This window comes from Myotis lucifugus, unplaced genomic scaffold (assembly GCF_000147115.1).
Source record: "Myotis lucifugus unplaced genomic scaffold, Myoluc2.0 scaffold_98, whole genome shotgun sequence".
NCBI classification, from domain to species: domain Eukaryota; kingdom Metazoa; phylum Chordata; class Mammalia; order Chiroptera; family Vespertilionidae; genus Myotis; species Myotis lucifugus.
Genome location: NW_005871146.1, coordinates 3443382 through 3464273, shown reverse-complemented (window position 1 = coordinate 3464273; position 20892 = coordinate 3443382). Strand labels below are relative to the sequence as shown.

At 37.8% G+C, this 20892-nt stretch overlaps 1 protein-coding gene across 15 annotated transcripts in view; it reads left to right on the top strand.

The window, feature by feature from the left end:
* The window catches only part of ERC1 (ELKS/RAB6-interacting/CAST family member 1), a 495769-nt gene that overhangs the window by 128974 nt on the left and 345903 nt on the right, over positions 1-20892 (top strand). For 8 of the 15 annotated variants that reach the window (XR_001348907.2, XR_001348906.2, XR_001348904.2 and 5 more), the window contains exons 5-7: positions 7068-7223; positions 9078-9170; positions 12366-12533. Coding sequence is in view for 1 of the 15 variants with exons in the window: in XM_023756715.1 (XP_023612483.1) it covers positions 7068-7223; positions 9078-9161; positions 12366-12533 (408 nt within the window). In the remaining 14 variants the exon portion in view is untranslated. The remainder of the gene's footprint in view (positions 1-7067; positions 7224-9077; positions 9171-12365; positions 12534-20892) is intronic. The other 7 variants (XR_001348908.2, XR_001348905.2, XR_002830084.1 and 4 more) reach the window with 2 other exon arrangements.

The window sequence follows — 20892 nt, the reverse complement described above, 5'->3', positions numbered from 1 at the left end:
CATTTGCATATTACCTCTATTATATAGGATGGTGATAGAAATAGTACCCATCCTGTAGGTTATTTTGAGGTTTAATTAGTTAAAAGAGTGAAACACTTTGAAGAGGAGCTGGCACATAGTAAACATTCAGTTACTGTAAGCTGCTGCTGCTATTATTATTTTTATTAACATGTTCTTTTATAATAAAGCTAAAAGATTTCTATGGATAGGGTAATTCTCTCTCTTTCTCTAACTTTTTCATATCTCTTAAAAAGTTTGACACTTGGTATGGCTCAGTGGTTGAGCATTGACCTATGAACCAGGAGGTCATGGTTCTATTCCCAATCAGGGCACATGCCCAGGTTGCAGGCTCGATCCCCAGTGGGGGCGTGCAGGAGGCAACTCATGGATGATTCTCTCTCATCATTGATGTTTCTGTCTCTCTCTCCCTTTCCGTTCCTCTCTGAAATCATATAGATATAGATATAGATATAGATATAGATATAGATATAGATATAGATATAGATATACTGAGTGGCCCGATTATTATGACCACCTGACATTTGTAGGCAAATTAGCTATAATTTTGCGCTAAAGTTGCTAGAGGGCCAGACCATTATAAACAGGGAAGCAGGTTGTTTATCACAACAGTAGAAGTGATTTTTTTTCTGAAGATATGGGTAAACAACGCAATTTAACAGCCTTTAAACATGGGATGATCGTTGGTGCTCGGAGCCATGGAACGAGTATCAGCAAAACAGCCGAAGGCCTGTTCGAACACCTTTGCTGTCTGCAGTTACCAAGATAAAACGTCTCCAATTGGCACAGGAACACAAGGATTGGACAGTCGAGCATTGGAAAAGTCATGTGGTCCGATGAATCACGTTTCCAGTTGCATCATGCAGATGACAGAGTGAGAATTTGGTGGAAACAGCATGAAAGCATGCACCCCACATGCATGAGTACAACCCTTCAAGCTGGTGGGGACAGTGTTATGGTTTGGGGCATGTGTTGGGGTTTTCCTGGCATGATTTGGGCCCTTTAATTCGTGTGGAACAACGTCTGAATAGCACAACGTACCTAAGTATCGTTGCTGATCAAGTTCATCCTATCATGTTGATGGCGTATCCCAATGGAGATGGCTTCTTCCAACAAGACAATGCGCCATGACACGGTGCTTGTATTGTGCAGGAGTGGTTTCAAGAACATGAGGGAGACTTTACCTTGCTTAGGTGGCCCCCACAATCACCAGATCTCAATCCAATTGAGCATTTGTGGGACGAAGATAAAAGAGCCATCAGGCAGCTGGTTTCACAACCATCAAATCTCACAGAACTGGACAGTGCTATTCATCAGGCATAGTGTCAGATTCCTCGCATCACCTTTCAACATCTCGTGGAGTCAATGCCAAGAAGAATCGCTGCAGTATTGAAGGCAAAAGGTGGCCCAACGAAGTATGATGGGGCAAAAGGTGGCCCAACGAAGTACTGATGGGGTGGTCATAATAATCTGGTATATCTATATATATCTATATATATCTGTTTAGATATCTATATATGTTTATATATCTATATATTTATACATATTTATATATCTGTAAATAAATGTTGACACTATTTTGCATTGTGGACCTTCATTTAATTATTGTTGATATGAAAAGAGTATTTAGTTTTTGGTATATAAATAGTTTTCTATAAATAGATGCTTCTCAAATACAGTTATAAGAAGTGTTCTCTTAATTTGTATGATTTCTTCTTAAAACTTTCTTTATATTGTGTACATCTTTTTTTCTCAATGGGGAAAGGATTTACCAATTCCAAATTAGTAGATTCTGGATTCTTTGTATTTAGACAATTAGTGGTCCTGAACATAATCTTGTAAAGAACCTTTAGAAAGGTTTAATTGAATGTTCACATTTCCCACAGGTTTATTTATACATGTTATTTCCTGATCCCTGTTAAAACCTAACACTAAAATGCACGAATGTACCTACATTCACAAAATTATTTTATTTACATTTTGACAAACTGGGGAAGTGTAATGGTATTAATTATTAGTGGATCTATTTTAAGTCCTGTTAATTTTTAGCCATTCTGCTAAGAGACAGGAGATTCTGAGATTCTGGTGACTCAGTGGGGTCAGTTAGACATTATGCTGAAATCACAACTGAAATAGTTAAGTTGCTGAGAGTGTGGCATGAGGTAGAGAGAATTATGAAGATCTAGAAGAGTCTTTGGGGAAAATGGGAAAGAAAGATAATTGATAGACAGCCCAACAATCATCTTCAAGGTGATGTAATTGTCCTTTTCCTTCCTCCCCCTTCTTTTTCTTCTTCCTCTTACCCCTTTCCTCCTCCCTTCTCCTGCCTTCTTCCTTTGATCTTTTTCCTCTATACCCCTCATCCCTCTCATGCTTCTTCATCCCCTTTTCTCTATTTTTTTCTTCTTTTTCCTATAGCAGTGGAGGAGCAGGGAAGAATTACTGTGTGGCCCTAGGGTTAGAGTTTTGCTGGAGAGATATAGCAAAATTATTGGTGTGCAAATGAATTGTGAGTGATGGTGAAAGAGTAATTTGGATGATGAGTCCAGGAATGTAGCCTGGATGGGAAGGAAGAGAATTTATAATGGACTGCCAGGTTGGGAGAAAATGTAAAAGTTAGGGATGTGGAGATCTCTGTGAGGTTGAAGAACAGCAGATAATGAGAGTCATGGTGTGATAGGCCTGGGAAGAGAGTCCTGGATAGGTAGGATCCAGAGTGTAGTCCTTATAAACTGGTTAGCTAAAATGGACTAGAGCAGTGGTTCTCAACCTGTGGGTCACGACCCCTTTGGCAGTCGAATGACCCTTTCACAGGGGTCGCCTAAGACCATCCTGCATATCAGATATTTACATTACGATTCATAACAGTAGCAACATTACAGTTATGAAGTAGCAACGAAAATAATTTTATGGTTGGGTCACAACATGAGGAACTGTATTTAAAGGGCCAGAAGGTTGAGAACCACTGGACTAGAGGATGAGTTCATTGGAATCCAGAACATCAAAGAATTCAGACATCGAAATCCTAGGATGGTGGCAAGAGGCATTTGAAGGGAAGATTGATGCCAATGTCAGGTGCCAAAGGCTTCTTAAAATGAGCAGGAGTGGCCCTGGTTGGGTTGCTCAGCTGGTTGGAGCATTGTCCTGTACACCAAAAAGGTGTTGTGGGTTTGATTCCCAGTTGGGGTGTGTACGGGAGGCAACTGATTGATGTTCCTCTTTTACATCGACATTTCTCTTTCTCTCCCTTCCTCTCTAAACTAAATAAAAATAACCCTAGCCAGGTTTTCTCAGTGGTTAGAATGTCAGCCAGTGACTGAAGGGTCTTGGGTTCGATTCTAGTCAAGGGCATGTACCTCAGTTGCAGGCAGTTAAAGGCTCGATCACTGGTCCCGGTACCGTTTGGGGCACGTGTGGGAGGCAACCAATTGATGTGTCTCTGTCACATTGATGTTTCTCTCTCTCTCTTCCCCTCCTCTTACCCTTCCACTCTCTCTAAAAACCAATGGAAAAATATCCTCAGGTGATGATTTAAGAAATAGAAAATAAAATCAATAAAAACATATCCTTGAGAGAGGATTAAAAACACACACATGCAGGAGTGACTGGGAAGTCCCTGGATGGCTGCAGTGAGGAAGGTAGTGTGAAACGGAGCTTTAAATATGAGCTTTAGATAAAGGGGAATGGCTTTGAGAAACTAGAATGCCCACACATTTCCCTTGCTCCTTTGTGGTGCTGGAGAGAGTTCTGGGAAGTTATATTCTTTGGGAAAGCCATGTTTTCTTGGAATTGGGAGTTGAAAAAAAGTTGAGGAAATGGAAATTTAATGAGGAACAGGTTTCAGTAGGCTTAGTGGGATTGGTTGGTTAGTGATGGAAGACCTAGGGCTGGAGAAGCACAGAACAGTAAGATGATAAGGAATTTATTTACTTAATTATTATACACTAGAGGCCCGGTGCTCAGTCCCTCGGCCTGGTCTGCGGGGATCTGGCCGAAACTGGCTCTCCGACATCCCCTGAGGGGTGCCGGATTGCAAGAGGGCGGTTCTCGGATGACACACCCTGGAGCCGCAGCTGCCAAGTCACCGCAGCTCAGCAGCTCCTGCGTTAAGCGTCTGCCCCCTGGTGGTCAGTGCACATTATAGCTATCGGTTAGCCGGTCGAACGGTCGATTGGTCACTTAGGCTTTTATATATATAGATTCTAGGAGTAAGAAACCTCGTTGGAAGAACTATCCTCGAATTAACTCAGCCTGAGTACTAGTTGAGTTGGTGCTGGAACTAGTTGAACATATCATGCATTAATTTTCTGGCCTGATTTCAGAGAGTAGCCTGGCAGGTTCATTTTCTGTGCAGTCTGCGCCTGCCGCATGCTTTCAGAGCTGCAATTGTGGTCCCTTCTAGGGAGAAGCTTTTATTCTGCATGATGTGGTAGTGGGGGTGCTGATTTGCCTATCTGTGTTGGGATTAGGGGAGAAGATGGGTAATGTTCCTTGGAAAGCTCCTTTTGTAGGGGCTTTGTAGAGGTGGAATCTGTCTGTGTGATGTGCAGAGATGGAGTTCTTAGTTGAAGGCTATTTATTTGCCTTGTGTGGAGTACCAACAGTGCTAGAAATACACGCCCTCCTTCCCCTGGCCCTCTTTCATTGCCACCCAGGCTAATGTCCGAGGTGAACCACATTTCACTTTCTTTCATTTGTGGATTAATCACATGCATATGCCTAGTGTTTTAGTCATTCTTGAGGGACTACATCCTAATATTTCCAGGAAGATTTATAGTCATCTCAAAAGTGAATTTTCAGATAGTGCAATTGAAGTAGTAGCCTAAGGTCCAATAATTTTAAATAAGTAAAATATCTCTGATTGTACTGATTTATACATTTTCTTTAGAATCAAATGTAAGTTTTATTTGAATAGATTTGTAAAAAAATTTTTTTTGTTGTGATAATTTTAAAGGGTATGTAATGTAAGACAGAGGAATACATGCTCCTCCACTCCCCTGAACCTAATAGCTAGTTGTAGTTGTCTCATGATAAATCCTTTAACTTTTATCTACATGATAACAATGAGAGTCAGTCCAGCAATCCTTGAGCTAAAGTGTAACAGGAAGTCATTCTCAAAATTACCTTCTAAAGGAATGGTTTCTCTAAAATCCCAAATAAAATAAAGCCTACACTTAATTGATATGTTTTAAGATCTTTATTTCTTCGATCAGGGATGGGGAACGTCCAGCCCACAGACTACATAAAGCCTGTGAAATCATTTGGTCTGGCCCTGCCAAAGCATTAGGGGTGAATTAATGAAATACTTGACCAAATATAGCAGGCTAATTTTTAAGTTGATAGTTTTGTATGGCCCACGAATAATGTTATAAATATTCAAATGGCCCCTGGCAGGAAAGAGGTTTCCCACCCCTGTCTTAGATGAATAAGCATATGTAACTATTGATATAAGTATATCTGTTTTGTGTAGTTTTTCTGTAACTGACAACATATAAAATGATCTTTCTGTAATTAATGACATTTAAAGTAATCACTAGATACAGTCACAAACAAAACCAAGACATTGAATATGGAATGATATTCTACTAGGAGGTGATATTTGTGGTGGTCATGGTTTACAAAGACAGTGGTTTTTAAAAAATTTTTATGAAATATTTCATATTTATGGAGCAGTATAAGAAAAAGATTATGAGTATGATAAACTGTAACTGTTAATGTAATTATTTATCTCTTTGCTTTTCTGCGGTGGTATGTTATAAATCTTAATTACCCTATCTAATAGAGAGGGAATATGCTAATTGACCCTCACGCAGGTGTAAAGATGGTGGTGCCCACAGCCAATAAGGAGGGAATATGCTACTTGACTGCCATGCCCTCAAAGATGGTGGCTCCCACAGCCACAAGATGGTGGCGCCTAGTCCCCTCAGCCCCACCGGAGCGGCAGGCATGTTGCAAGGCCGGGCCCGCCCCCAGGTGGGCCCAGCCGCTCTGTGTGCCTGCCTCTGGAGTCCCCCAGTCTCCTCAGCCACCCAGGGCCAGCCCAAGGCGCAGACAAGCCTCGGATGGCAGCTGCCCAGCTGCTCAGGGCCGCCTGAGGCTCAGGTAACCAGGGCAGGCCGAGGCTTGCGCTGCCGGTAGTGGCAGCAGCAGAGGTGTGATGGGGTGTCACCTTCCCCTGATCGCCGGGTCGCCTCCCGGACTGTGAGAGGGGGCAGGCCAGGGTGAGGGACTCCCCCTCCAGTGCATGAATTTTCATGCACCGGGCCTCTAGTTATAAATATAGTTACACACATCATTGTATAAATTTTTGAAACCCTCTTACACATGCCCCCCTTATTTTGTGGGCAGAAATAAAACTGTTAGGAGTCACAAGTAATAGGATAAGATACTAGAGGCCTGTTGCATGAAAAGATTCGTGCAATAGGCCTTCCCTTTCCCTGGCTGCCGGCACCAGTTTTCCTCCGGCACCCAGGACCCAGGCCTTCGCTCTGGCCGGAGCCGCCTTTAAGCCCTCGCTGCTCCGGCCAGAGCCGCCTTCAGTCTTCGCTCCACCACTTCGCACCTACATATGCAAATTAACCGCCATCTTTGTTGGTGGTTAATTTGCATATCGCTCTGATTAGCCAATGGTGGGCATAGCGAAGGTATGGTCAATTTGAATCTTTGTCTATTATTAGATAGGATTATATCTGGAAAAGGTTTTATTGTTAACATTACAAAAGTTTTCATTACATATCTATTGACCATAAAGTACAAAAAACTTCAACGAGTTTTCCATTGCTTTTATTTCTTTAGTTAATTCTCTTAACTTTAATTGAAAGGATGCAGATGAGAGGAAGAGATAAAGGAAAAGTCATATTACAGATGAGTCTTCCTCTTTCCATTCAAATTACCATAAAGGATATATTTTAGAAGTAAGGTATCAATTGCTAGGTAGCAATTTTCTTGCATATTTATTTTTATTAAATTTAACACCTCTAAGTCTGGGTTGTTTAACTTCTCTGATTTCTCATGACTACTTTAATGTGTAAATCTTCCATTGTCCTCAGGATTCAAAAATTTCCTCTATGGAGCGTGGGCTCCGAGACTTGGAAGAGGAAATTCAGATGCTGAAATCGAATGGGGCTCTGAGTACTGAAGAACGGGAGGAAGAAATGAAGCAAATGGAGGTCTATCGAAGTCATTCTAAATTCATGAAAAATAAGGTAATGGTATGAGATATTGTAATTTTAAGAAGGGGTTTGAAAATTGATGCTTATTCCTATGTTCTTACTGATGATGTAGCACCTCATACTGTTTTATCAAACTTCAGGGAAGAATACCTCTAAAATAATTCTTTCAAGTGGAATTTGCCCAGAATTAAACTCAGAATTACAGATATTCTAGAGTTATTTCAAGTTTTCACTTAAAACAAAATTACCTGTATGAGGCAAAGTATACATTATTATAGTTTAACATTTCATGTCTATCAGTATTGCTGAGATGATTTAGTAGGATTACATCCAGATGAGGTTTTCTCACTATGTGAGGCATTTAGTTCTCTATCTCTTGTGAAGTATTTTAAAAGTCAAAACCCTAAGAAGCTGAACCCAGTACACCCTCAACCCCCATCCAGATATGGCTGAAATAAAATCATGTTTTTTCTTCAAATATAATTACATAAAAAAACATTTGCTCTGTCCCTTGGAGAAGATCCATTTGTATCAGGTTTATTGTTTCCCATGTGTGTTTCAGGTATATGCGAAGTAAGATAAGTATCACATGTCTCTCTATACTTATAAATTCACACAATATTACTTCCTTAGATCTAAAGCCATTTAGATTCTATAAACTATTTAGGCACATTGGAGTATTTAGTTTATTATAATTGTCAATTTACAGGTTTGTTGTGGTTTAATTAAAAATCATACTTGTAATTATAAAATACTAGTGGCCCGGTGCACGGATTCATGCACATTGAAAGGAAATTAATTGGAAGAAAGATTTGTGCAGTAAACATTTATTTTTAAACTAGAGGCCCAGTGCACGAAATTCGTGCACTTGGGGGAGGGGGGACCCTCAGCCCGGCCTGTGCCCTCGCAGACTGGGAGCCCTTGGTGGGGGGGCCAGCGTGCCTAAGCCAGCAGTCCAACATCCTTAGTGCTGCCACGGAGGCAGGAGAGGCTCCTGCCACCACCACTGTGCTCACCAGCTGTGAGCCCTGCTTCTGGCTGAGCAGCGCTCCCCTATGGGAGCGCACTGACCACCAGGGGGTAGCTCCTGTATTGAGCGTCTGCCCATGGTGGTCAGTGCACATCATAGCAACCGGTCATTCCGCCATTTGGTCGATTTGCATATTAGCCTTTTATTAGATAGGATTGCCAGTGCCTGTCATATGTACTGGCTAGTTGGTTGCGTGCAATTGGCGCCAACGAGAGCTTTATACGTATCACGCATGCACAAGTCAACGTTGTGCATCATATGTACCGGCTGGTTGGTCGGACGGTTGGATGGATGTACGGTTGGTCACTTAGCCTTTTATACTTATAGATTACCTAGAAAATAAGTATCTCCCTTCCTCCTGCCATATCCCAATTATATTATTCCCCAATTTCTCAGAAGTGAAAATCGTAAGGGAATGACACAATTAAAACTATTCCTCCTGTTTCTGACTTCTTACTGTGGTACCCATACCTGGCATATAAATCTGTAGAATATTCCACTATTATTTTAAGAATCTGTTGTTAATGACATGACTACTGCCAATTTCATGTTAATTTGAAACTTAAAATTCACATATTCAAACTTTCTTTTAGTTTTCATTTTTGTCCTAATTTGAGAAAAAATATTCAGCAATATAAGGTCTGGTTCTCATTTGCTGATTAGCACATCCCAGTTAATTTTAAAAACTCTGTGAAAATAGAGACACCATCTAGGGTCCTTTGAAGAGGGAATTAGGGAAACAGATTTGATTGGGTTACCAATATATGTTATTGTTACTTCCAGTTACTGCTCTGGCTCAAAAGCAGATAAGATCCAAGTTGACACATAAATAAAAAAGAATAATAATGTCGTGACAGGTAGAGCAACTGAAGGAGGAACTAAGTTCGAAAGAGGCTCAAGGGGAGGAGCTGAAAAAGAGAGCGGCTGGTCTTCAGGCTGAGGTCTTTGCCGTAAGATTTACCCTCTTGTGTGCAGTGATCCCACAGTGGGACCCTGCTAGCTCTGGCTTCTGGGTGGCTTATACTTTTCATTTCCTATGGTTGGCAGCTTTGCCCAGTACTGGCACTAACCAGCCTGCTCTGCTCTTTAACCAACTCCTGTTCAGCAGCTTGAACCATATGTCACTTGTTTGCAGTGAGCTCTCACATGTTCTGGAAGCCCTATACCTGGGTCTTTATTGTTCCTTTTGTCACTGTATGGATGGTACTTCAAAGCTTGTTTATTCTCAACTCCTTTCCTGTTATTAGAGACTTGTTGGTTTACATAAATGGTAGTTTCTTTTTCTTCTTAGGTATATACAGATGTTCTAGGTCCATCACCTAGTATTTATTTGAATTTGAAATTCTTGAGTAAAGTGCTTTATCTTCATATGTAGACATCATCTTTAAGTTTCCATTTGGTGGTTTTGCAAAAAAAATGTTCCTTTCTATAAAATAGCTGTATAAGCAAGATGGTGGCATAGGTACTTTATTCACATGCCAGCCTTGGAAAAAGGCTTCCCTTGTGTTATCCTATTACCCAGCTGACCACTCAACTTTTTCACCAAGTCCTGAAATTGGTTGAGCAGAAACAATGTGTGAAATGTTAAAAATTGAGTATAAAATGTTAATTGGAAATAAAAAAAATAGAAAAAAGCTGTATAAAAAGTGATTAGAGTTATTTAGACTTACCTAGTAAATTAGATAATTAAAGTCTCTAAATCAAATTCAGTTTTCTTTTTATTTTTTATTATTTTTTAATTTTTTATTGCTAAAAGTATTACAAAGGGTATTACATATGTGTCCTCCCCCCCCCCCCGCCCTTGACAATCCCCTGGCCTCCCTTACCCCCCAGCAAATTCAGTTTTCTTTCTTAAAGAACTTAAAATTCATTTCAAAATATAATAAAATAGCTAACACTTGAGCACTTATTATAAGCATTTTATAACCTATTAAGTAGGACACTGAGGTAACAGTGGTGCTTAGGAAACAGCCAGTAAGAGTCAGAGTTTGATTTTCACATAAGTAATCTGGTTCCAGAACCTGTGCTGATAAGCTCTTCACTCTACTGCCCTATACTAGGCTGTGCACACATTTGTCACACAAGTGTCAGAAAAAACTACTCTGAAAACAATTGTGGGATAAGACTAGAATGCAGCATTAAAAAAACCCTTATGCTAATTTGGTATGTTTGCTGTTTATGGACCACTTGATAGTACAGGGCGAGAAGTGAAACATTTTATCTGAAAGGGTCTAATTTGGTTTGTGGTAACCATGTATTGTCTAGAGAAAATAACCCATAACTTCTCTCTTTTTTTCTCAGCTACTATTAAGTAATTTATTTTTGTTTCAAACAACAGGCTAATCACTTTCATACATTATTTTATTTAATCTCTAAACAGCATAGTGGCACTGGTTCACTTTCTCCTTATTACTGATTAGGAAACCAAGGCTTGTACTCCTAACTTTTAAGCACAATTTGTGCTTCTAAACTCTGCTTTCTATTTAGAATATTTTCTTTATTTTCTCAGTCTTTATGATCAATATAACACATTATTTGAAAATTCATAATGCAGATGATAGGAAACTGAGATTTTATATTTATTTTTGACCACATGATTAGAGTTAGCTGGAAATTTGAGTAATCTTTAAGCCATAGTTCTTTAGCTGAGGAAGTGATAACACTTTGAACATTTCTCCTGAATATTCATTCATACAGCAAATATGTTTTTAGTGCATTCTGTATGTTAGCGATAGGATAATACTAATGTTTGATGTTTGTTGGTAAATGGATATCATGAAAGACACTATACCATTCCAGTATGTGATAACTCCTATATATTACAGGATGAAAATAGATGCTATTTATAATTATCTTCCACTGATGTCCTTAGTATCCTCAAGTACTTTGCATGCAATAAGTACACAAATATTTGTTGAATGAATAACTATATCTGTAAATGGAGAGTTCATGCATATGAGAAAAATGCTTGTCTTCTTGTGAAATAGAAGAATAAATTAGAAATTTATTTTTAGGGCTTTTAAAAAGTCTAATTTTAATTAAAGTAAAATTTATTTTATATTTCTTCATGGAAAATTGTTCTGAAAAGATTTGCCCGTTATATCTAAGGTTATTACAATAAAATACTTTACATATATTTTCTTTAGAAAAATAAAAAGTACTTTTCCTTTCATGAGTGATACTGAAATTATTGACCTCTTGTCATATTTCTACTTCCAATAATTAATCTGTCTTTCAGTGCACAGTTACCTTCCTAAGCAGTAGACATAATGTAAAAGCAGATTTAATTTCTATTACTTTGACTTACATTTAGAATAAAAGACTATTTAAAAAATTTTTAGAAACACAAATGCAAAGGAGGTGTTAGAAATAAATATTTCTAAGTTAAGATGAAAGAAATTTATAGGTGAATGAATAATCCTATTGATTTATGGATTAATTACTCTGTCAAATTGCACATGATGTAGATTCTTACAGAAAGATTTATTCATTCTCTGTTTAGGTCATCTTCATTTAGTTAGAATGGCATGTTACAGGTAATATAATTTTGTAGGTGAAATCTTTTTTTAGGTCAATACTCCCAACTCATCAAAATTATAAATATTTAAAAGCACGCATTTATGATGTCTTATAATACAAAGTGGATTTTAAGACAAAGATTTTATGTAAACTTTTGAGAATGAGAAAAATCTTAATAAAAAATATAGCACAGTCAGCTTTTGGTTTTAAATTTAAATAGCAATACTAGGAAGTGTTTTTTCCTTTCTGAATTACATCTACACTAATTCTGATTTATGTTCTGAAAAGGCCTGACTTCACAAAATGAAAAAAGTGTAGTTCATATTCTTATTAATGTGTAATAGTATTCTAATTGAATTGGAATTTTTCTCTTTCCTTTTCTAAGGGATTTAAAAAAATGTTTACGAGACACAATAAATAAAACTGGAAATTTTCCTATTAGTCAAATAAGCTTTGTGAATATCTAAGATTGGATGATGCAAAGAGATGAATTATGTTCTCTCATAAAATTAATGATTAATGCTGCTTTTAGTTTCATATCTTGTGACTTAGATTTGTCAAAGATCCAGATCAGAGGTGGGTGTTTTATTTCTTTTTTCCTTACAGCATTTTGTTTTTTTCTATAGATTGGTCAGGTGAAGCAGGAGCTCTCCAGAAAGGACACAGAACTACTAGCTCTACAGACAAAGCTAGAAACACTAACGAACCAGTTCTCGGACAGTAAGCAACACATTGAAGTGCTGAAGGAGTCCTTGACTGCTAAGGAACAAAGGGCTGCCATCCTGCAGACAGAGGTAAAGATAGTTTTGGGATTTGCAGGGACTTGATTCCTTGGCACCTTTTCATATGTATTACCTGTGCTCTTTTTGTTATATAGCTTAGATTTGGGAGATAAGCATGATGTTATGATTAATTCTTTAGCAATATGATCAATTATTATACTAAAATATAACCATTTTGTTTTTGGATCTAACAAATTAAAACTGGTACAGTTGATATGTTTTTAATACTTTGGATTTCTCTAAGTGTACTTTAAATTAGCATTGTGAAATGAAAACATAGTTATAAAATAGAAATCTAAATGAAGGTTTTGTTCTTTACCGTGGTGAATCTTCTGGTCATGAATGGCAGTGAGTTTGGTTACCCCATGCTTGGATTATTAAGTATTCTTAATTTTTTATATTATAAATAGCTTTAAATAGACAAACTGAATTTAGAGATGTTCTAGATAGATCTTGTTTTTGAGCTACAGATCATTAGACACTGTGCCTTCATATCCTGTTTGTTAGTATTTTTAGAAATCTTAGATTAGTCTGTCAGCCCTGATTTCAAGTAGGAATACTCTATTTCTAGTCAAGTAGGAATACTCTATTTCTAGGCAGATGAGAATATCATGTTTGCAATGAGAAGAAATTGGTAATGCTATTTGGATTTACTGTCTTAATGCAAATATCTTTTTAAAAATATATTTTTATTGATTTCAGAGAGGAAGGGAGAGGGAGAGAGAGATAGAAACATTGATGAGAAAGAATCATTGATAGGCTGTCTAATGCACACTCCCTACTGGGAATCAAACTATAACCTCCTGGTTCATAGGCTGACGCTCAAATATGAGCCACACCAGCCAGGCACTGGAAGCATTTCAGTGATATAGGTAATTTAGATAGGAATAGGTAAGTAGTTCTGTTTTGTAGAAGAAAAATAAAGCATACAGTATGGACTAGTTTTTTTCTTTTCTTTTAAAGAACCAGATCATAGATAAATAAAGGCATAGTTTGATGGAAAAAAGGAATGGGGAGTAAAAAGAATGCATAAAAGCTATATCACAGATACCTAGATCAGAATCTTCAAGGGAGATGGAATGTGAAAATGACCAAAACTATTTCATATAATATTTTTGTACCATTTGGGACTTTGTTGAAAATTAGAGATTTGGATGACTTATTTTCCTTATAACTTAAAATTTTTCTCTATTTAAATTATGTTTCATTTTATTATATCAACTTCATTTTAAGTCAGAGGGATATTTTGGGTATAAATAAGTCTCACAGTTAGTAAGTGTCACAGTTATTGAGTTTGAATTTAGCCTTACCTCCCAGGTGCATGATCCTGGGCATGTTATTTACCTTCATTGTGCCTCACTTCACATATTTGTAAGGTGATGCCTACCTCATAAGATTGTTGTTAGGATTGAACTAGTTTATTCATACCCAGTGTCTGGCACACAAAGTAATGTTATTGTAATTTTTTTAATAAAATTAGCAAATATATAAACTTTTAAAATGTTAAGAGAACATAGTTGGTTTTCTTTTCATGGGCATAAATTTTATATAGAAGATTTGGTCTTTCACATTTTTATTAAGCTAAATTTAGGTTTATTAAGGGAATTTTGAATATAAAATTATGTAGAAAACGTTACTTGCATTGTTATTAATTTATAGTTTTATTAGCGTTTTCTACTTCAGTAACAGGTGTGCATGCAGTACTCCAAAAGGGTCAGAAGAGGGTGTGAGTGTTTTAGACATGAGCCTGCTTTCCAGTTTTGCTCCTGTGATAGCTTTGAATGGAGTCTGCAGGGTGGGAAACAGAACCAGGCAGTTGGTTAATGATAATGCAAACATTTAAAAGCTTGTCACATTCTAATAAATGACCTTTTCCTCTCGGCAATCCATTCTTCTCTTTGTATCCCTCTCAAATAATGTTCTTATTAACTAGGTCTCACACAGATGGGCTTGTGATTGGTCTCTGGAACCATAGAGAATAAAGACTGCATTTGTGGTCATTCTTGAATGGTTTTTATATTTGTTTTTAGCTATTATGGGAGTAACTGAATTTCAGTGATTACCTCATAAGTTACTGGGATAACTGCTCAAATATGTCGGTCTCATCTTAAAATGTAACACTATATAAGCTAACTTGCCTTTGAATTTGGGATGATTATATGTATGTAATATACCTACTTATTAGTATTTACTTTTTTTTAAGTTAATTCGATGACACTTGACAAGAGTCACTTTTTCCAAAGCAACATTCTCATGTTAGAGCCCATAATAGGTAGTTTGAACCAACTCTGAAAATTCTCATATATTTCTGTAATTTGATATTGATTTTATTTTTCTTTCTGCAGCTACCCTAGACTTTAATTTAACTTTCAAATCACTAAATTCAGCACATATGAAAAAGAACATGTATCAAGGAGTTTTTTTTAATTTTAAAATTCATTAAGCAAAGAAGGGATATTAGAAAAGATCTGATTTTTGAATGCCTTTTCTGTTTCTATTGATATGATGATGTGGTTTTTATCTTTCAATTTGTTTATGTGATGTATTACATTTATTGATTTGCGAATATTGTACCAGCCTTGCCTCCCCAGAATAAATCCCACTTGATCATGGTGTATGATCTTTTTAACATATTGATGGATTCTATTCGCTAATATTTTGTTGAGGATTTTAGCATCTGTGTTCATCAGAGATAATTGACTTGTAATTTTCTTTCTTTGTAGTGTCTTTAACTCGTTTTGGAATTAGCATAATGCTGGCTTTTTAAAAAGAGCCTGGAAGTGTTCCTTCCTCTTAAACGTTTTGGAATAGTTTGAGGAGGACAAGTATTAGTTCTTCTTTGAATGTTTGCTAAAATTCAACTGGTCCAAGACTTTTGTTTGCTGGAAGTTTTTAAATTACTACTTCAATTTCATCAGTTGTTATTGGCCTACTCAGGTTTTTCTGATTTTTCCTGATTGACTTTGGGAAGATTGCATGTTTCTAGGGAATTTGTCCATTTCACCCAGGTTGTCCAGTTTGTTGGCATATAGTTGTTCATAGTATTTGCTTGCAATCCTTTGTATTTCTGTGGTGTTTGTTATATCGCCTCTTACATTTCTGATTTTTATTTATTTGGGTCCTCTCTCTTTGTTTTTTGATGAGTCTGGCTAGGAGTTCATCAATTTTATATTTTCAAAGAACAAGCTCTTGGATATATTGATCTTTTGTGCCTTTTTTTTTTTTAGTTTCTATGTCATTTATTTCCACTCTGATTTTTATTATTTCCTTCCTTCTACTTCCTCTGGGCTTTTCTTTCTGTTCTCTTCCTAATTCATTTAGTTGTAGGGTTAGATAGTTTATTGGTCCTTTTTCTTGTTTCTTGAGGTAGACCTGCAGTGCTATAAACTTCCCTCTCACTGCTTTCCCCGTGTCCCATAGGTTTTGGGTGGTTGTGTGTTCATTTTCATTTGTTTCCAGGAAGTTTTTAATTTCTTGCTTGATCTCATTGGTAACCCATTCATTGTTTAATAACATGCTATTTAGCCTCCATGTATTTGAGTGTTTTTGAATTTTTTTTTTGTAGTTGATTTCTAACTTTATTCCATTGTGATCTGAGAAGATGCTTGGTATTATATCAATTTTCTTGAATTTGTATAGACTTGTTTTGTGCCCTAACATGTGGTCTATCTTTGAGAATGTTCAAGGTGCACTTGAGAAAAATGTATATGAAAATGTGAAATGTTCTGTAAATATCAGTTAGGTCCATCTGACCTAGTATGTCATTTAAGGTCTTTTTCCTTGTTAATTTTTTGTCTGGAAGATCAGTGATGTCAGTGTGGTGTTAAAGTCCCCTACTGTGACTGTATTGCAGTCATTCTCTCCCTTAAAGTCCATCAAGAGTTTTTATGTACTTGGGTGCTCCTATATTGGGTACATATATGTTTACAAGGGTTATATTTTCTTGTTGAATCATTCTCTTTAATATTATGTAATGGCCTTCTTTGTCTCTTGTTATGGCCCTTGTTTTGAAATCTAGTTTGTCTGATACGGTATGTGTATTGCTACCCCAGGTTTTATTTCTTTTCCTTTTGCATGGAATATTTTCTTCTATCCCTTCACTCTCAGTCTGTGTGTATCTTTTGTTCTGAGGTGGTTCTCTTGTAGAGAGCATATATATATGGGTCATGTTTTCTTATCTATTCAGTCACCCTATGTCTTTTGACTGGAGCATTTAATCCATTTACATTTAAGGTAATTATTGATAAATAATTTTTATTGCCATTTTAATTTTTTTATGGCTATGATCCTCTCTGTCTCCTTTTCTTCTTCTTTTTTTTATTGTTTAAACTATTACATATGTCTACTTTTTCCCCAATTGACACCTCCAGCCTCTCTCACCCCCCAAGACAAGCCCCACTGCCCCAGTGTCTGTGTCCATTGGTTAGGCTAATATGCATGTATACAAGTCCTTTGGTTGATCTCTAACCTCTCCCTCTCCCAACCCGCCCCCGCCTTCTCTCTGAGGTTGGACTGTCTATTCAGAGTCACCTTGTCTCTGGAACTATTTTTGTTCACCAGTTTATATTGTTCATTATATTCCACATATGAGTGAGATCATGTGATATTTATCTTTCTCTGACTGACTTACTTCACTTAGCATAATGTTCTCCAGTTCCATCCATGCTGTTGCAAATGGTATAAATTCCGTCTTTTTTATAGCAGCAGAGTATTCCATTGTGTAGATGTACCACAGTTTTTAATCCACTCATCTGCTGATGGGCACTTAGGCTGTTTCCAAATGTTAGCTATTGTAAATTGTGCTGCTATGAACATAGGGGTGCATATATCCTTTCTGATTGGTGTTTCTGATTTCTTGGGATATATTCCTAGAAGTGTGATTACTGGATCAAATGGGAGTTCCGTTTTTAACTTTTTGAGGAATCTCCGTACTGTCTTCCAGAGTGGCTGCAGCAGTCTGCATTCCCACCAGCAGTGCATGAGGGTTCCTTTTTCTCCACATCCTCTCCAGCACTAGTCGTTCGTTGATTTGTTGATGATAGGCATTCTGACAGGTGTGAGATGGTACCTCATTGTTGTTTTGATTTGCATCTCTCGAATGATTAGTGACTTTGAGCATGTTTTCATATGTCTCTCGGCCTTCTGTATCTCCTCTTTCGAAAAGTGTCTATTTAGGTTCTTTGCCCATTTTTGATTGGATTGTTTATCTTCCTTTTGTTAAGTTGTGTGAGTTCTCTGTAAATGTTGGAGATTAAACCCTTATCTGAGATAACATTGGCAAATATGTTCTCCCATGCAGTGGGCTTTCTTGTTGTTTTGTTGATGGTTTCTTTTACTGTGCAGAAACTTTTTATTTTGATGAAGTCCCATTTGTTTATTTTCTCCTTTTTCTTTATTGCCCTAGGACAGTGATGGCGAACCTTTTGAGCTCGGCGTGTCAGCATTTTGAAAAACCCTAACTTAACTCTGGTGCCGTGTCACATAGAGAAATTTTTTGATATTTGCAATCATAGTAAAACAAAGATTTATATTTTTGATATTTATTTTATATATTTAAATGCCATTTAACAAAGAAAAATCAATCAAAAAAATGAGTTCACGTGTCACCTCTGACATGCATGTCATAGGCTCGCCATCACTGCCCTAGGAGCTGTATCGGTAAATATATTGCTATGACATATGTCTTCTATTTTGCTGCCTATGGATTCTTCTAAGATTTTTATGGTTTCCCATCTTACATTTAAGTCCTTTAACCGTTTTGAGTTTATTTTTGTGTATGGTGTAAGTTAGTGATCTAGTTTCATATTTTTGCATGTATCTGACCAATTTTCTCAGCACTATTTATTGAAGAGACTGTGTCGACTCCATTGTATTCTCTTGCCTCCTTTGTCAAATATTGATAGAGCATAATGGCTTGGGTCAATTTCTAGGTTCTCTGTTCTGTTTCATTGGTCTATATGTCTGTTCTTGTTCCAGTACCAGGCAGGTTTGAGAACCGTGGCTTGGTAATATAGCTTGATATCTGGTATTGTGATCTCTCCAACTTTGTTCTACTTTCTCAGGATTGCTGTGGCTATTCAGGGTCTTTTTTATTCCAGATGAAATAAAAGCTCTCTTTTTGGAGAGCTTGTTCTAGGTTCTTCTCTTTTTTAAATCCTCACCCGAGGATATTTTTCCATTGATTTTTAGAGAGAGTGGAAGAGAGAGGGAAAGACAGAGAGAAATATTGATGTGAGAGATACACATCGATTGGTTGCCTCCTGCTCGAGCCCCAACCAGGACCTGGGCTGGAGAGGAGCCTGCAACCAAGGTATGTGCCCTTGACTGGAATTGAACCCGCAGGCTGACACTCTGTCCACTGAGCCAAACTGGCTAGGGCCCTTTTCTCCTTCTTAAAGCAATTCCTTTAACACTTCTTGAATTGCTGGTTTGGTGGTAATGTAATTCTTCAACTTTTTTTCTTCTGGAAAGCTTTTTATTTTACCTTCAATTTTAAATGAAAGCCTTGCTCGATACAGTAGTCTTGGATTTAGGCCCTTACTTTTCATTACTTTGAGTACTTTATACCATTTCCTTCTGGTCTGAAGTGTTTCTGTTGAGAAGTCAGCTGACATTCTAATGGGAACTCCTTTGTAGGTAATTTTCTGTCTCTCTCTTGCTGCCTTTAAGATTCTTTCTTTGTCTTTAACATTTGCCATTTTAATTATGATGTGTCTAGGTGTGGGTCTGTTTTGGTTTATCTTGATTGCTACTCTCTGTGCCTCCTGAACTTGTGTGACATTTTCCTTCACCAGGTTAGGGAAGTTTTCTATCATTATTTCTTTAAGCACATTTTCTGTTCCTGCTCACCCTCTTTCCCTTCTGGTATTCCTATAAAGTGGGTGTTCTTACATTTCTTATTGTCCCAGAGCTCCCTTAAGCTATTTTCCTGCTTTTTAATTCTTTTTTTTTATTTGTTGTTCTAATTGGGTATTTATTTCTACCTTGTCTTCCAAATCGCTGATTTGATCCTCTGCTTCATCCAATCTATTTTAATCCCTTCCAGTGTGTTTTTGGTGTCAAATATATTATTCTTTATTTCTGTCTGGTTCTTGTTCATCGCCTCTATTTCACTTTTCATGCTGTGGTAATTTGCACTAAGTTCCTTAAGCATCTTTATAACCATTGCTTTGAACTCTATGTCTGATAGGTTGCTTGCCTCCATCTCATTTAGTTCTTTTTCCAGAGATTCCTTCTTTTCTCTCATTTGGAGGTTGTCTCTTTGTCTCCCCATTTTAGCTGTCTCCTTGTATTTGCTTCTATTTATTAGATAGGACTGCTATGCCTCCCAGACTTTGTGGGATGGCTTTATGTAGACAGTGTCTTGAGGGGTTCAGTGGTATAGTCTCTTCGTTCACCTGAGCTGGATGCTCTAGGAATGCCCCTTGTGTGTGTTGTTTGGGTTCTTCTGTTTTAATTGTGACTGGATTGTTGATATCCCATTTGTGGGAGGGATCTCCCCTCAGACTTGCTGCCAGTGAGGTTCAACCTTAATGTCATTGTGCCAGCTGTTACATAGGTACTTTGGGTCTGCTATCTGTGGGGCTCACTGCATTTTGCTCTGATGTCATTGAATCTGGTCCCTTGTTGTATCTATCTTGAGCCTCCTGGGAGCTTCTCTAGTGAAGGTGAATGTGAGTCACTGTCCCTTTCTGGCCTTGGGCAAGCTCATTGAGGTCTGAGAGATTGAATCCCCTAGTAGTTCAATAGTTGGGGACTCCGTAGCGCAGAGGCTGGATCTGCCTTGAGTCTCACATCTTTTTAAAAAAATACATTTTTATTTGTTTCAGAGAAGAAGGGAGAGGGATACAGAGATAGAAATGTCAATGAGAGAGAATCATTGATTGGCTGCCTCCTGCACACCTTCTACTGGGGGGATCAAGCCTGAAAACTAGGTATGTGCCCTTGGGTGGAATCAAACCTGGGATCCTTCAGTCCACAGGCCAGTGCTCTATCCACTGAGCCAAACCAACTAGAACAAGTCTCACATCTTGATTGTCCCTGTTCTGAGTTGTACTCTCTTCCTCCATGGAGCTGGTCCCGCAGATGTCAGCTTCAGGCCTTTGGGGTTCTGCTGGCCTTTGCTTCTCTGAGCAATCCAGGATGCTGTCTGCGGCGGGGACCCAATTGTTTCTGACTAATTAGATCGGGCAAAGACTCAAAGCCTCTGGAGACCCGCCTCTGCCTGCACACTGATTGCATTCAGTCTGGAGTAGCCTCAAGCAATCGTCCACAGGAGGGGTGAGAGGTTTTCCAACAGGGTGGGGCAAGTGGTTTCCCCCAAGCAAACACCACCTGGATAGCAGAGGTCTGCCTGAGAAAGATGACTTCC